Source organism: Anolis sagrei, chromosome 6 (genome assembly GCF_037176765.1).
Source record: "Anolis sagrei isolate rAnoSag1 chromosome 6, rAnoSag1.mat, whole genome shotgun sequence".
Classification (NCBI taxonomy): Eukaryota; Metazoa; Chordata; class Lepidosauria; order Squamata; family Dactyloidae; genus Anolis; species Anolis sagrei.
This window is the reverse complement of record NC_090026.1, coordinates 120,656,023-120,672,689: the sequence shown is the minus strand read 5'-3', so window position 1 is coordinate 120,672,689 and position 16,667 is coordinate 120,656,023. Positions and strand designations below refer to the sequence as shown.

At 40.1% G+C, this 16,667-nt stretch overlaps 1 protein-coding gene across 6 annotated transcripts in view; it reads left to right on the top strand.

The window, feature by feature from the left end:
• Nucleotides 1-16,667, top strand: part of DPP6 (dipeptidyl peptidase like 6) — a 692,619-nt gene that overhangs the window by 521,725 nt on the left and 154,227 nt on the right. For all 6 annotated transcript variants that reach the window (XM_060782596.2, XM_067470371.1, XM_060782595.2 and 3 more), the window contains exon 6: nt 14,939-14,991. In XM_060782596.2, coding sequence (XP_060638579.1) covers nt 14,939-14,991 — 53 coding nt within the window. The remainder of the gene's footprint in view (nt 1-14,938; nt 14,992-16,667) is intronic.

The following is a 16,667-nucleotide window of genomic DNA, read 5'->3' as shown; positions in this document are numbered from 1 at the left end:
TCAGCAGGCCTTCATCAGTAATCTCTGCAGCCTGTGAAACATTATTTGGAAGGAAAGGTCAACTTGACCTCTTCCAAACATGAATGAATAAAACTATATATATAGCCTGTCCTATCTCCTTGAAGGGACTCAGGACAGCTCACAATAAAATACACAGTGGCAAACATTCAATGCCAACATTAATATATAAACACATAAAAAACCAATTGAATAAATTATAAAACAACTTAAGTTAACCATATTTACAATACCCATATTTACAAACATATTAACATATTACAAATAGGACACATTAACCCAGGCATGGGCAAACTTCAGCCCTCCAGATGTTTTGGACTCAACTCTTAGAATTCCAGCCAGTTTACCAGCTGTTAGAAATTGTGGGAATTGAAGTCCAAAACACCTGGAGGGCCACAGTTTGTCCATGCCTGGATTAATCCCTTCCAAGCATTCAGCAGCAACTGAACCAAACCCACCAAACTGCTAGTAATGACATAATAAAGGGAAACACATGGGGTGGGCCCATGTTGGTGGAGTGTTGAATCTATTCCAGGTTTTGGATAGCTTCAAAGCTGAATGCACTTTGGGAGGGAGAGTTCAACACTTCGGAATACACCTTTGAAGTCTGTACAAAAACTGGGGTAGATTCATTACCTCACTGCCACAGGAGCTACCAGCCACCAATGACAAAGATCAATAACAATATGTACCCTCCTCATCCTCCTCCTCCTCTTCCTCTTTTTCCCACTCTGTAAGTATTTGTTTACATGTGTGCAAATGAGAGAAAGCAACCTTCTCAATGAACTTGATATGGCACAAACATATGAGGGCTATTTTGTCAGGGATGTGCAGTTTCCCAATTTATTTATGGAAAAAGTGAACTAGTATCATTAAAAAAAGCCCTTTACTCTGTTGCTGCCGACTTTTCGATTCTGGTGGAGCTGGTGGGATGCTGTGCGGGTCAGGTGGCCAAGCAACAAAAATCTTCCTTTGTATTTTGCTTGGCTTCTCTGTTAGAACATCCTGTATACCAGTTGGCAGATTGGATTAAGGTCCTCCTACAGCTTGGTTTGTGTGCGCACAATACCTGTAGTTCAGATTGCCGTACAAAGATATGAGAACATGGATTACACTGCAAGCTAACATCATTGCAGGTGCTGCTATTTCAAATATTGTCCCCTGGAGGCAGAAGGATTATACCTGTGCAATTTCAGCTGGAGTCTATTTTTATTGATTTAATGTATGTCACCTACCTGCAAAGAGAAAGAGAAGAAAATGGCACCCAAGGAGGCTACCAGTAACAGCACTTCAAGAAAAGTTAGAACAGATTAAAAACATGTCAGTTTTAAGAAAAGACGTAACACCTGACAGATCTTAAACCTACTTTAACAGCAGCCTTGCTTAAATGCCAAAACTGGTGCAAATCAAAAGATATTTGATAGAAGGAAAACAAAAGCTAAGATACTGTGTTGTAAAGTTTACATCTGCACTTGGTGGTAGTTGCACTACCCAACTATTGCCTACTTGCTAAAGTGCTTGCTAAGTTTTCCGTTTTACAATAAGGAAAACACAGCCTTGTCTACACTGCCATATTTCAATGTCCTCATATAATGCTGTTTCACTGTATTGAGCTGCATCATATAATGCTGTAGCAAACTTTATTATTTGGCACAATATAGATCAGTGATTCCCAGCCTTCTTTTGACGAGGGACCACTTTGACTAGAGACCACTTTGACTAGAGACCACTCTCCAACATTAGTACCAAATGGGTTATGAATCATTTTTTGGTCAACTTTAGATTCGGTTTGATTATTTGAGATACTGATTCAGAAAATTGCATTGGATAGACCACTTGACTAGGGGCCACTTGACCAGGGATCACTTGACCAGGGACCACTTTGACAACTCTTCAACATTAGTACCAAAAGTGTTATGAATCAGTTTCTGGTCAACTTTAGATAGTGCTAAACAGATCTTACCACCAGGAAGTCCTTCCCAATACCAGTTATTTGAATGCATTCCTTTGGCTGTTAGCCTCTGGAGCAAGCATGCCCCATTATCTATATCAGTGGTTCCCAACCTTTTTTTTGACCAGGGACCATTTGATCAGGGAACACTTTGACCAGGGACCACTTGACCAGGGACCACTAGACAGAGACAATTTGTCCAGGGAACACTTTGACCAGGGACCACTTGACCAGGACTACTTTGACCACTCTTCAACATTAGTACCAAAAGGGTTATGAATCAGTTGTTGGTCAACTTTAGTTTCGGTTTGGTTATTTGGGATGCTGATTCAAAAAAATTGCATTGGATAGACCACATCAAGTCTAATTTCTGATCTAGAACATATGCCATGCAGTAGTCACCATCTGCTCACTCACAGAAAACCATATTTAATAATCTAGATCTTATGTGGTAGTAGTAATCTATTGTGGGTAATCAACCTCTCCCCTCCCGACATCCCCATTACCTCGGCATTATAAGAGGGTTTTGCAAGATCAGTTGTTCTTATTGTCATATGGTTTCGATGCAACAGTGTAGTGATGGTGAGGCCACGGACCATATTTTTGTGCTTGCGGACCACTGGTGGTTGACGGACCACAGGTTGGAAACCACTAGTATAGATGGAGCCACAGTAGATGTTTCTGCCATCCCAGTGAGTAAAATAGTACATTGACAATTTTTTACACATTATATGAGACTGTGCAACTCCATACACTTATAACCCACCCTGGTTAACACTGTCTTTGATATAGATTTTTTTTTTTTTTGCAATAGCCTAAATGTTTGATAGCAAACAGTAGAGGCAAATCTTTTCCCCTTTGATGTCCCGAATCTGCCTAAAATGTGCTAAATCTCTTATATTACCATAGTAACAGGATGAACGTTACTTGAGAAGACTTGCATCAGTAGGGCTTAGTGAATGCTAGGAATGTTTTACCACTTATTGAGAAAAAGCAATGAGGTGTTTAGCAGGGTGTGGAAATTATGTGTGCAAATAAGCTGCAATAACAGTCAAATTAGCCATGTTAAATTGAATTAATACTTACTTTTAACAAATAATGTGCTGGGATATTATTATTCAATTAATAGTAATCACATATCTCATAAAGCAAACTGCACAAAACTAGGACCTAGTTGAATCATTCGCCTTAACTCTGCACTAAATTTAGTGAGAAATCAATACAGATCTTCAACCATTAAACACCTAAAACACATTATTATGACATCAGTATATATTTGCTGTGATTTGTTTAACAAGCCACCTTTGGGTTTTCCAGGAATCGTTGTTCCACCTGCTCACATATTTGTTCAATATCCTTAGCACATTGGACATTTTATGCATTGAATGATTTATATAAAGCCACTTTTGATTACTTTTATATTTCTGAGAATATTGGATTCTCCATGCATTGTGCATTTAATACAGCACCAATTTCTTTTCATTATGCTTATTGTACTTGACTATCTGCTTCTAGGTTATGTTTCAAGTGCTATTTGCGTTCCTCCTATTATCTATTATCAAACTGAATCTGTATTTTCTCATTTGCCACCTATCACTATAATGCTTGATATCTGTTATTGTGTGTTTGAGATCTTCTTGACTGGCTAAACTTTTAGGGAATGTTTTGTCAACTGTGCTAATATGAGATGCAACTATCCACATTTATTTATTTACTCTATTTATTTCCCGCCTTTCTCTACCCCAAAAAACAATTAAACACATTTAAGTTAAATACATTTAAGTTAAAATTTTAAATTAGAGTTAAAATGCACATTATGACATATAACTTTATAATCACTATTAAAATCACACCATCCACAATTGTAATCTGGGATCGTTCCAAACATCATTGTACATATTTCATAGTTATTACTGCACTGTAGTTAATCTCCAAAGGCTTGACCCCAGAGCCAGGTGTTCACTTTCCTTTTGAAGACCAGGAGGGAGGGAGCCGCTCTAATATCACTGGGGAGGGAATTCCACAGCTAAGAGGCCACCACTGAGAAGGCCCTGTCTCTCATTCCCACCAGACGCTCCTGCGAAGGTGGTAGGACTGAGAGCGGGGCCTTCCCTGAAGATCTTAATCTCCTAGGTGGTTTATAGGAGGAGACATGTTCAGACAGGTAAGCTGGGCCGGAACTGTTTAGGGCTTTATAGGCTAAAGCCAGCACTTTGAATTGTGCTCGGTAGCAAACTGTCAGCCAGTGGAGCTGGTGCAACAGGGGGGTTGTATGCTCCATGTATGCCGTTCTTGTGATCAACCTGACTATTTGAAGCTTCCGGAGAGGCTTCAAAGGCAACCCCATGGAGGCAACATTCCACTGACTTTGCATAGAGAGCCAGTGTGTTGTTGTGATTCATGTTGGACTATAACTCAAGAGACCAGGGTTTGAACTCCTCTCACTCATGGAAACCCACTGAGTGGCTTTGGGCAAGTCTTCCTAAGAAGAGCCCATGATAGGTCCTTCTTAGAGTCACCATAGTCAGAAATAAATTGAAGATAGACAACATCAAATTATGGATATGGAGAATGGGGTCCTACTTTTGAATCCTCTCCTCTACAAAGGAAATCAATTCACTAATTTGATTTGATTTATACTTCCTGATGCATTTATCATGGCCTCCAGCACCATTGTGCAATATCCTTTAGCTGGAAGTCTTTCATTTCATTAGGGTTTACTATTATCTGTAGTTTCATGTACCCAAATAGACTATGGGATACATGGTTCCCCAAGAATCCAGGGATTGTACTTTATTGTCAAGCTTCAAGGTGTTCAGATGGAAATCTGAATTGAAAATCCTTGGTATTCTCTGATGGTTCTCATCCAAGTACCAGCCAGGTCTTAATTTCTAAAACAGATGGGATATCTTGTGTTCAGAGCAGCGTGTTAACATTGAACGTGTTCAGGGTACTGTGCAGAATAAAGGGATTAACTTACTATTGGTTCTGAAGCATCTTTGGCCAAATAACTGAACTTTCTTCAGCCCAACTTCTTTATTTACTGGGAAGCCAATTGAAATAGATTAATTTGCAGAGTCCTGAAGATAGCTTATGCAAAGAGATGAACTAGAGGAGCATAATTCTACTAATTCTGTTCTATCTCTTAGAGGATTTTGATACCATTGCCCATGGTGACACATTTTAGTATATAGCAACTAAAGAACTTTGTTTGTTGTAGCCCATTGAGATGTGGTCATGCTGAAAAAGAATATCAAATGTATGTAGAAATAAATAACGTTTTCAGTTTGAGAGTACCTGCCACCAGTGCCATAGAAGAAACTATTAATGGTGGCAGGTGGCAAGGGAGCTCCTCACAGTCTGTCATCATCAAAAGGAGAAGCAGAGGCAGAGTATAAATTGCTAAGAAATGCCTTCCATGAAGGTCGTTTCTGCTATTATAAGTCATAGAAATTGGACAGTGAGATGAGTTGGGAGGATGAAACTGTAGCTTAAAGGTTTAGAGAAACAAAAATATAGGGTTCCCTATTATCTGTAGTTTCAGGTCTCCACAAAGGTTTTAAAAAAAAACCTTTGTGGAGACCTGAAACTACAGATAATAGGGAACCCTATATTTTTTACTATGTGTGGGCTGGAAACATTCCATGGAATACCACTGGAGAATTTAGGGACTTCTATTTGTAGGCTTCTCTAGATCCTCCAGTGCTATGTCTTGGGTTGTAGGCCTGTTCCTGGGGTTATTTGGGGTGTTGATTCAGAAAATTGCATTGGACAGTCCACATCAGCTCTAGTTTCTTAGATATGGTTGTCATGGTTTTTTATGGGTGAGCAGATGAAGACTGGTATATGGCATATCTTCTGTATCTCAAAAACTAGAGCTGATTGGGGAAAACTGGTGCCATTTTTGGAATCACTGGGTCAAATATACCCAGAATCAGGTCTAAGATTTGAGGCACCAAAATGTGTGTTGGCCAGTGTTATATCCTTGGGGAAGAATCACACTGATCCAGAGAGTCTAGGAGGGATATTTCTTGAGCTGTGGAAATTGAGCTAATGGATAAAGAGGTCCTCCTGTACAGTCTAGCAATGGCCCAGTCAACTTTGGCATATGGCATCCCAAGGCGGAAGAAGCACCTGAAGAAGCTTCAGGATATAATCTGGTATAAAACTCCTAATTCTTCCTATCATGACTTTTCCTTTCTTCCTCCCATCAAAAATTGAAGAAAACTGCACAGAGCCATCATGTGTTTGTGTCTCTGGGTTGACTCTAGAAAAGCAATGAACCAGATTCATATATAGATCACTTTCAGTTCATTACGGAATGTCATGACCAGGCAGTACAGAGAGTTTTTCATTGACAATTAGCCTGTTCAGCCTAGGGAACATTTAAATCTGGTAGGAAGAATAACACTGTTATTCTGAAATGAATATTAGCTCATCAGATGATTGATGGATGGTGCAGCCTAGAATGAATTTGCACCAAATAGGAATCTTTAAGGATTATGCTATAAACTCTTTACTGCTGCTGTTATGGACTTCAAATTGAATTCAAACCTCCAAGAGACTCTTAGATTAACTGCTCTGGACATGTTTTGCAAGTTTCCTACTGTATTCATCTTTATTAAATATTATCATCTTTTCTGATTTGTCATGATATGCCCAAACTACAATAGCCTCAGTTTAGACATCCTGGCTTTGAATTAGAGTTCCGGCTTAATTTGGACCCATTTATTTGTCTTTTTGGTCATACCTGCTGAATACTCCTCTTACACCACATTTCGAATGAGTTGACTTTTCCTTGTCAGCTCTCTTCACTGTCAAGCTTTCACAACAATTCATAGACATTGGAAATATCATGGCATGGATGATTCTAACTTTGGAGCTTCATTTATAAAACTTTATACTTTAGGATCATATCTAGCTCCTCTGTAACTGCCCTTCTGAGTCTTCTTTGGATCTCTTGATTACACCCTTCATTTTGATTAATGACTGAGCCAAGATACAGAAAATATTTGACAGTGTGGATGGCTTCATCGCCTACTTTAAAATTATGTAAAACGTCTCTAGTCACTATTTTTGTTTTCTTAATATTCAGCTGCAGCCCTATTTTTGTACTTTCTTCCTTAACTTTAATCAGTCGTTGTCTCAAACCTTTCCACTGGTAATATGAACTGTGTATCTTAAATTATTGATGTTTGTTCCCCTAATTTCCATATCCCCTTCCTTCAGTTGTAGTTCTACTTTCTGTTGCACTTCCACTTTTTAAAAAGGAATCCATCATTTTTCATGAACTACACAAAGAGTTTGCTGTAATCCATAAAGCAGAAGACCTTTTCAAACAGGAATTGATCAAGAAGTCAAGTAATGCTGATATATTAATAATATAATTAATAACCCAAAAAGTGCAGAGATTGAAATAAACTGTGACGAGCTTCTGGGGGTGGGGGATAGAGCCAGTTCCATCCCATTAGACACCCAGGCCAGAAACCCCTTCTACAGACTGCTAGATTGACAGACTGACAGACAGCTGAAATATCTACATTTCCCTCTGTCTTACTACCCTAAATGGTGCCTGAAATGATGTAGAAGTGATACAGAGAAAAATGGGTCTACTTGGGTGTTATGAGAAGGTTCTCGGGGCAAAGGGGTCTCTTGGTGTGCTTCCATGCATTTGATTCTTTTCCTGTGGTGTTTTTCAAACAAAAAGTGCCCAAAAAGTATGCAAAGAATGTAAAACAATGAAATTTCAAGGGGTATGAGGGGATGATGGAGAGTCTCAGAGGCTGCAGAAGTGGAGTCTGGGGAATGCATGCCACCCAGATGATAGACACTAATCAGATGGGACTAAACTTAAGCATTGTGACTGCCAACTGATGAAGCTGTCCTGAGCTAATTCAGTTTATACCTTCAAGACAATTAGATTCCATGCAGAAGTCTCCCTCAAGTATTTTGTGTTCTACTTCCTACCAAGTATTAGATCACATCTTCCAACTCCTCAATCAAAATGCACCGAAGTAGGTCATGTAGGTAGAATTCTTCTCTGGTGCTCACTAGGATATCACTTGGACTGGGGTGGGATGAACCACAGCAGTGACAGACAGCAAGTGTGCCACTAACAAGAACATGCTTTTTGGGATTGAAAAATCTGGACTGCCAACATAATAACAACAGCAGCAACAACTTTATTTATATTCCACTCTATCTCCCCAAAGGGACTTGGGGCAGATTCCAAACATAAAAGGCAAACATTCAACACCCAAATACAACAACAGGACATTCATACTAATAAAATTTAAACAATCCAACATATAAACACAAATTATGACTTAACAATTAAAATTAAACCAGCTTATCAGTTGAACTTTTTAAAACAACAGTATTTCATACATCAGAATTTTTTTGTTAAACATTACTTTAAGCTTGTTGTAAACTTACCTTGGGTCTCTTGTAACAGAGATCATCAAAGTAGTGAGGGATCTTCCCAGAAGAGCCTCTAAAGCAGTGGTTCTCAACCTGTGGGTCCCCAGGTGTTTTGGCTTACAACTCCCAGAAATCCCAGCCAGTTTACCAAGTGTTAGGATTTCTGGGAGTTGATGGCCAAAACATCTGGGGACCCACAGGTTGAGAACCACTGCTCTAAAGCTATGCTCTGCAAGGAGCCTGGGCAATAAAGCTTTAGATCCACCCTGGATAAGTTTGTGGGAGCAATATCTGTTGATCATCTGTTTTTGAGCTATTGGGCTTTTTAAATAATACTGTGACTGTTACTGATCCTGTGGTACTTGAACTGGACCTATGTTTGACCCAGCTTGTTAATTACTGTTACTTTGCTTGCTTGATCTCAGGGTCGACAAGCTGTTTGAACCTTGCCCTTGATCACTCTCATCTAATTCCTTTGCTTTACTTTGGACTTTGCTAGCCTTCTCCCTGTGCTGAATATTGATCTTTTTTTGGAACAGCCCATGTTTCAGTAGCTTGTCCCATGGATAGCCTTGACCAGTAGTGTCCAACCTTTGATCTCCCAGGTAGTAGGGATTCCAACTTCCAGAAGCCTTCACCAGCTTGTCCAATGCTCAGGAAGTATGGGAACTGAAAGCCAAAACACCTGGAGGAGCAAAGGTTGGCAACTGGCTTAGACCTGGGACTTTTGGGACCTTGGTGCAAGAATCTACCTCAACCAACCCGTCCAGTGATGGCAGGGTTGCCGATAGGATATAGGTATTGGTCTGGACAGGTATAATATTGGAAGTTCTGCTATTTATCTCTGTGGTGCAGGACCCAGGGGCGGCTCAACCATTACGCAAAGTAAGCATTTGCAGTATAGTTGACTTTGCCCAGGGGTGCTCTTGAGGCATTCTTGGGGGAAAATAGACCTTGACATATGTGAGTTGTAGTTGCTGGGATGTATAGTTCACCTACAATCAAACAGCATTCTGAACTCCCCCAATGATGGAATTGAACCAAATATGGCACACAGAACTCCCACGACGAACAGAAAATATATATCAGTGATTGGTGGGGGGGGGGGGAATATTGTTTGCTTACCATTGAAAATTACCTAGGGCTGCCTCTGGCCACATATAAACCCAATTAATAAAATGAGAGAGGCAAACCAAATCCCTCTCCTGCCCCCAATGATGTATCTCAACAATTAGAATTTAAAATTGCCCTACAAAATCCCAGAGTTTGGAATTTTGCTTACTGTTGAAAATTACCTAGGGCCGCCTCTGGCAGGACCACACTCTCTCCATGGACATACCCAAGGAAATATTTTTTTCAATTGGATGGCATCATTTTGGTTACATTTTGTAAGATTTATTTATCTCAAAATGGCAGTTTGGAAAGGAGTGATATGTATTAGGGCTGGGCGGTTTCGTTTCGTTAATTCGTAATTCGTTAATAATTCGTTAATTTTTTCAATTACAAAACGATAACGAACCATTCTGGAGCAATTATTAAAAAAAACGAATTTTCAAAAACGTTTTGTAAATGCTTCGTATTTCGATATTGTAGTCGTTTCGTTATTGGTTTGAGGTCGTTTCGTTATTATTTCCGCATGTCTGGGCCAGTTTTATGGTTTAATTAGTGAAAAAAAATTATAATATCACACCAACAGTCAACAACAGAGGGAGAGGGAAGCTTCAGAAGGTTTTGGAGTTTTTTTAGCGTATTTCGCGGTCGCGTCCGCCATTAACGAATCGATTCGTTATTGTTTCGGAAATCGATTCGTTAATTTTTTACCATTTACAAAATTTTGTAAATATCGAACTTTTTAAAAGGAAAATTTTGTAATTATTTTAAATATCGAAACAAAAAAAAAACCCCAAATACAAATCGATTTTAGAAACAAATTTTTCCGTTGTTACCCAGGCCTAATATGTATGTCCATACTTGTACGGTTAAGGCCTTGTAAAACTGGATCATTTTCTCTGTGTTTCTTACTCTTTAGATGTCCCAGTCATGTCATTAACAACTATCAGAAATGTCAGAACTAAGCACCTTGGCAATTAGAAGTCAGAGTGTTTCCATGACCACAGGGTTTGCCACGGCAGCACACCGCAAGTGGTAAAAAGGAACATCACTCTAATGTCTCCCACACAGAAGTGAGGCAATTATCTCCCCGTTGTTACAAATCAGCTAATCCACTTCAGAGTGAATTCTCAAGAACAGACACTGAAGGACAGGTTGGGGAGCAGAGAGAGGGAAAGGCAGAGAAATGCAACATGTTTTCATTCCAAAGGAGTGGAAGAACCTCCGCCATTTAAAGCTGTGTAGCTCACTCTCAGAAATCTTCATTGCGGTCCTCCAGGAAGTGCCCTTGGTCAAGGCAACCTTATGGGGTCATTTGAGGAGAAGCCAGCTATGAAAATATGTTCAATTTCTCTTGTTTTTAGCTGCAGAACTGTCAGCATTGACTCAAAGGCAGAGAAGGTCAGTTAAAAATGTATTCCCAAACACCTTGGGATATTCCTTCTTGACTATCTATCTATCTCCACAAAATCCTAATTATAGCCCACTCAGATATGTTTCTCTGAATGTTAGATCTATCCAACTTCAAGTAAGGAAAAAACAAAAAACAAGGAACGTTCTAATTAAACATGTTTAACATTTGCTTTCAACAGAAATACATGTATTTTATTTTGAGTATTACCATAGAAGTAACCACAGCTGGTGGCTCAGTGGGTTAAACTGCTGAGCTGCTGAACTTGCTCACTAAGAGGTTGGTGGTTTGAATCTAAGGAGCAGGGAGAGCTCCTGCTGTTAGCCCCAGCTTCTGCCATAATAGTTTGAAAACATGCAAATGTGAGTAGATTAATAGGTATCGCTTCTGGAGGAAGGTAATGGTGTTCCATGCAGTCCACATGACCTTGGAGGTGTCTACGGACAACGCTGACTCTTTGACTTAAAAATGGAGATGAGCCTCATCCCCCAGAGTTGTCAGACTAGACTTAATGTCAGTGGAAACCTTCACCTTTACTAACCACAGGTGTGTTACTTTATTGCAAATATTTTACATATAGGGTTCCAACATCCAGAATTATATATGCAACAGAGCTTGAAATAACAAAATTCAAATCAAATCATTGGGGTGATTCTCTAGTGTGGTTTGCTCATAAATTTTTAGCAATAACTCCCTTTTTGTGAGCTGCAAAGTGTCAAAACAAATGCAGAATAGTTTTCAAAGTGGGAAGACTTTTTCCTACTCTATTTTAAGCTCTGTTATCATGTGCTGAAGGTAAATAAAGGAAAAATCCAAATTTAGATTCATGTCAGCAGAAAATTTGCATTGCAGTAAATGAACAGCTTCTAGGCTGCTTTTCCCCAGACTGTGAAAATGTTTCTACATTTCCATATCAAAGCAATACCAGATCATCTATTTTAGGATTCTGGAGATGGGAGGAAAAGTATACGATCTTTGTGCATGCACACGTGTGCTAACACCCATGTGCCTACTTATGTAAACTATTTTGAGGAGTCCAATGTGTAACCAGAGAAATACTGTCCAGACAATGACACATAGGTGTATTTTGGAGACAAGATGAATGATTTCTAGGTTGCTTCAAAAGTTTTATTCTTTTTGTTGTTGCCCATTTTGTACAAAATGATCCATGCCATTGTCATTTTATTTCCCAAAAGTTTACCTGTATATTTTTAGATATGTTCATTTCTTGCAGTATATCTATCCTAAGCAAATAAATGAGTCTGAGAGCAAATCAAGCCTGAGATCTCAGCAGAAGCCCAAAACCGAGGCTAGTAAGCTTAGACAATATTGAAATATATCAGAGAAAAGCTACGGCAAAGCCCTTGTGAATGAATCATCCCAAGAAAACTTCATGGTAGGATTGCCTTAGGGTTGCCGTGAGTGAGAAACAACTTGAGTATGCACAACAACAATACAAGAAGAGTGGGTTGCTGTGAGTTTTCCAGGCTGTATGGCCATGTTCCAAAAGCATCCTCTCCTGAAGTTTTACCCTCATCTATAAGGAGACCCTGGTGGTGCAGTGGGTTAAAACCTTGAGCTGGCAGGACTGAAGACTGACAGGTTGGAGGTTCAAATCCAGGGAGAGCATGGATGAGCTCCCTCTGTCAGCTCCAGCTCCCCATGTGGGGACATGAGAGAAACCTCCCACAAGGACGATAAAACATTAAACATCTGGGCATCCCCTGGGCAACGTCCTTGCAGACAGACAATTCTCTCACACCAGAAGTGATTTGCAGTTTCTCAAGTTGCTCCTGACATGGAAAAAAAACCCACATCTATGGCAGGCATCCTCAGAGGTTGTGAGGTCTGTTGGAAACTAGACAAGTGGGGTTTATATATCTCTGGAATGTCAGGATGGGGGGGGGGGGGAGAGAACTATTGACTGTTGGAGGAAAGTGTGAATGTTGCCATTGGCCAGCTTGATTAGCATTGAATGGCCTTTCAGCTTCAAAGCCTGGCTGCTTCCTGCCCGGGGGAATCCTTTGTTGGGAGGTTTTAACTGGCCCTGATTGTTTCATGTCTGGAATTCCCCTGTTTTCTGATTGTTATTCTCTATATACTGTCCTGATTGTAAAGTTTTTAAATACAAGAACATATGAGAATCCTCAGAAAATATATATAAATAAAAATGTAATATTCGTTTGTGGGATTAACATAACTCAAAAACCACTAGACTAATTGACACCAAATTTGGACACTACACCCCTAACAGACCAATAAGTGCCTATCACTCAAAAATCCAAAAGCTCCCCAGAAAGGACTTAAAAACCCCAAAAAGCTAAATGAGGATACAGCGCATGGGCGAAACCGACAGCTCCCAGCATACTCTAGACCAGGTTGTTTAGGGGAGGAGGATGCTCCAAATGCACTGCTTCCAAGCTGCAAGCTTGCTTCTCTTTGGATTTCTTTGAGAGCATCCCAGTCCGTACATATTTCCTATTTCCTATTCCTGGACTGCAATTCCCAGCAATCCTCCAGATAGATAGATTAGGTAGAGATAGATAGATAGATAGATAGATAGATAGATAGATAGATAGATAGATAGGAGGTAGATAGACAGGAGGTAGATAGACAGACGGACAGACGGACAGATAGATAGATAGATAGATAGATAGATAGATAGATAGATAGATAGATCGATCAAGATGACTGTTGGGAGTTGCAGTCCAAGAATAGGTAGAGAAGGAAGAAAGGAGAGAGAGAGAAAAGGGAAAGAAAAAGGGGGGAAGGAAAAAGGTAGAGAAGGAGAGAAAGGAGAGAAGGAAAGAAAAAGGCCGAAGGAAGGAGAGAAAGAAAGAAGGAGAGAAAGAGGGAGGGAAGGTTTGCCACAGCAACCTGTGGTGGGAACAGCTAGTTATTAATATTAACCAACTGAAATTCTGTATATTTAATATCCAGTACAACTCCCGTATCTACTGAATTCTAGGAATTTCAGCATAACACTATTGTATTCATGGACAAGAGATCCTTCATTTCAATAGGCTTTGCTATTACTCCTGGTTTTGTGCATATGTGCAAAGTCTAGGAATGTGCAAGGTCTAGAAATGCATCCCCCATGAATACCCCATCTATACTGTAATAAATGTTACCATCTTCCTGAAGACTTCAATGAGAGCTAGCATCCTAGTAGAATATTGTGTCCAATTCTGGGCACCACAATTCTCTGCCCCGGAATGTGGTGGAGGCTCCTTCTTTGGAAGCTTTTAAACAGAGGCTGGATTTAAACAGATGGCCATCTGTCAGGGGTGATTTGAATGCAATATTCCTGCTTCATGGCAGGGGGTTGGACTGGATGGCCCATGAGGTCTCTTCCAACTCTTTTATTCTATGATTCTAGATGACACGTTAATATTTTCCTCCCACTGCACAACGCCAATGCTGATATTTTCTTGCAAACCTGCTGAATTCATCTTCTTGGGTCAAATATTCTGCTCCATGCGATCAGATCGCAAGGGTTAAGTCAATGGGTTCTAACACAATTGTTGGTGAAGGACACTGTGTGTTTCTCTCCAGTATTAGCAAATATACAATGCCTGGGCATATTTACAATGGATGCGAACCATGTGAATGGGATATTTCCCTGTTGAGCTTGGTTATACCTGTGTGCCCTGTCTCTGGCAGACCAAGGTGTCCTCATTAATGGCTGTTCCAAATTTAGCCATTGCTGGGAGCCTCTGCCCCCGGTATAATCAAAGACCTGGTATCCATAGTGATGACACAGAGCATCTGGAGCGAGAGGAGTTGTCAATCGTTCTAATAAGGTGCAGGGTGGAAAGAATACACAACGGCGAGAGTGGTGTATCAATTCACTCTGGCTGGGAGGAAATTGGTTTGCATCTCTTATTTTTCCCCTTGCAAATACAATTAAATACGAGACAAATACCTGAATCCAGATTATTTACTGGGTGCCAGGCTGTGATTGCAAGCTTCTTGACACTTTACATTACTAATCCGCCCTTTTTTTCCATTTTCATTTGAACCTGCAGATTTACCGGCATTCGTATACAGCTTTTTACGTCCTCAGAAAACTGCCTAATGGGTAAGTGATGTAATGTAGCATTTGTATTTTAAACACGGGCATTGTTTTTAAAGCAGGCTACTACAAGGAAGACAAATTATATGTATTGAACAATGCCGCTGTGTGTTCCATTATTTTAACCATTGAGCATGGCATGAAAATTGACAAGTCCAATAATGAAAAAGGCTACAGATTGAATTTAACCTCAACAGCCTTGTCTCATAATTGGGAACATAGCAATGTTGCTATGGGTTGTTGTAGGTTTTCGGACTGAATGGCCATGTTCTAGAAGCATTCTCTCCTGACGTTTTGCTTGTATCTGTGGCAAGCATCCTCAGAGAATGCTTGCCACAGATGCAGGTGAAACATCAGGAGAGAATGCTTCTAGAAGATGGCCATACAGCCCGAAAAACCTATAACAACCCAGTTATTCCAGCCATGAAAGCCTTCGACAATACAGTATTGCTATACCAGCACTCACATGGATACCAGCTAATCCAGGTGCCCTTCTTCATCAGACATTTTTTGTTTCAAGAATCCAAGAACATTGCTCAGTTTGGGGCTTCATGTGCTTTTTTGAATGGTAACGCCAAGAGTCCCAAAGATGACATATCGGATGTCTATGGTGGCTGGAGTATCCTGGAACTTGCAGTCCAAAAATAGCTTTTTTTTTGTGAATTATGGCTCAAATGTCTGTCTAATTCAGTATTTGGTTTTCCACAATGGATGTGTTTCTGGAAACCCACTCCTCAATGCCCAATCCTATCACTGGTCATGGATGGTTAATAACTTTGTGAACTTTGGATTTTTCTAGTCCCCTTTTCAACTCTTCAGTGTTGGTGGTCATCATTTATTTATTTATTTATTTATTTTGAAGTTTTCTATACCAGCCTTCTTAACCTCGTCGAGGGACTCAGGTCGGTTTACAGCATATATAAAGTACAAACATATAAAAGAACAACAGTGCAGACCATTACATATTAAAATAGTACAATACAGTACAATAAAACATCATCATATCTTGTGGAAATAAATTCCATAATGTTGTGATACAATAATTTCTGACGACCTTCATACCAGTGAAGTGGTGAATCTTCTGCAGATTTTAGTCTGAACTTCCTGACCATGAGAGCTGTTCAGCACTGGAACTCTCTGCTCCAGAGTGTGGTGGAGAGTCCTTCTTTGGAGGCTTTTAAACAGAGGCTGGATGGCCATCTGTCGAGGGTGCTTTGAATGCAATTTTCCTGCTTCTTGGCAGGGGGTTGGACTGGATGGCCCATGAGGCCCCTTCCAACTCTATGATTCTAACTAAGATACTAGGCCTTATTCGTCAAATCAGTACCTTAGGCTCTTCTACACAACCATGTAACTCAGAGTATCAGGGCAAAATAATCCACAATATCTGCTTTAAACTGGGTTATCTTGGTCCATACTGACATATAATCCAGTTCAATGTGGATTTTATACAGTTGTGTGTATGGGGGTCTTAAATGCCTCCCTTTAAGTGCAGGCTTAAACTTGATTTACTACCTCATTTGGTGGAGCCCCCATGGGTGCAATGGGTTAAACTCTTGTGCCAGCAGGACTGAAGACCAACAGGTCAGATGTTTCAATCTGGGCAGAGCACAGATGAGCTCCCTCTGTCAGCTCCAGCTCCCCATGCAGGGACATGAGAGAAACCTCCCACAAGGATGGTA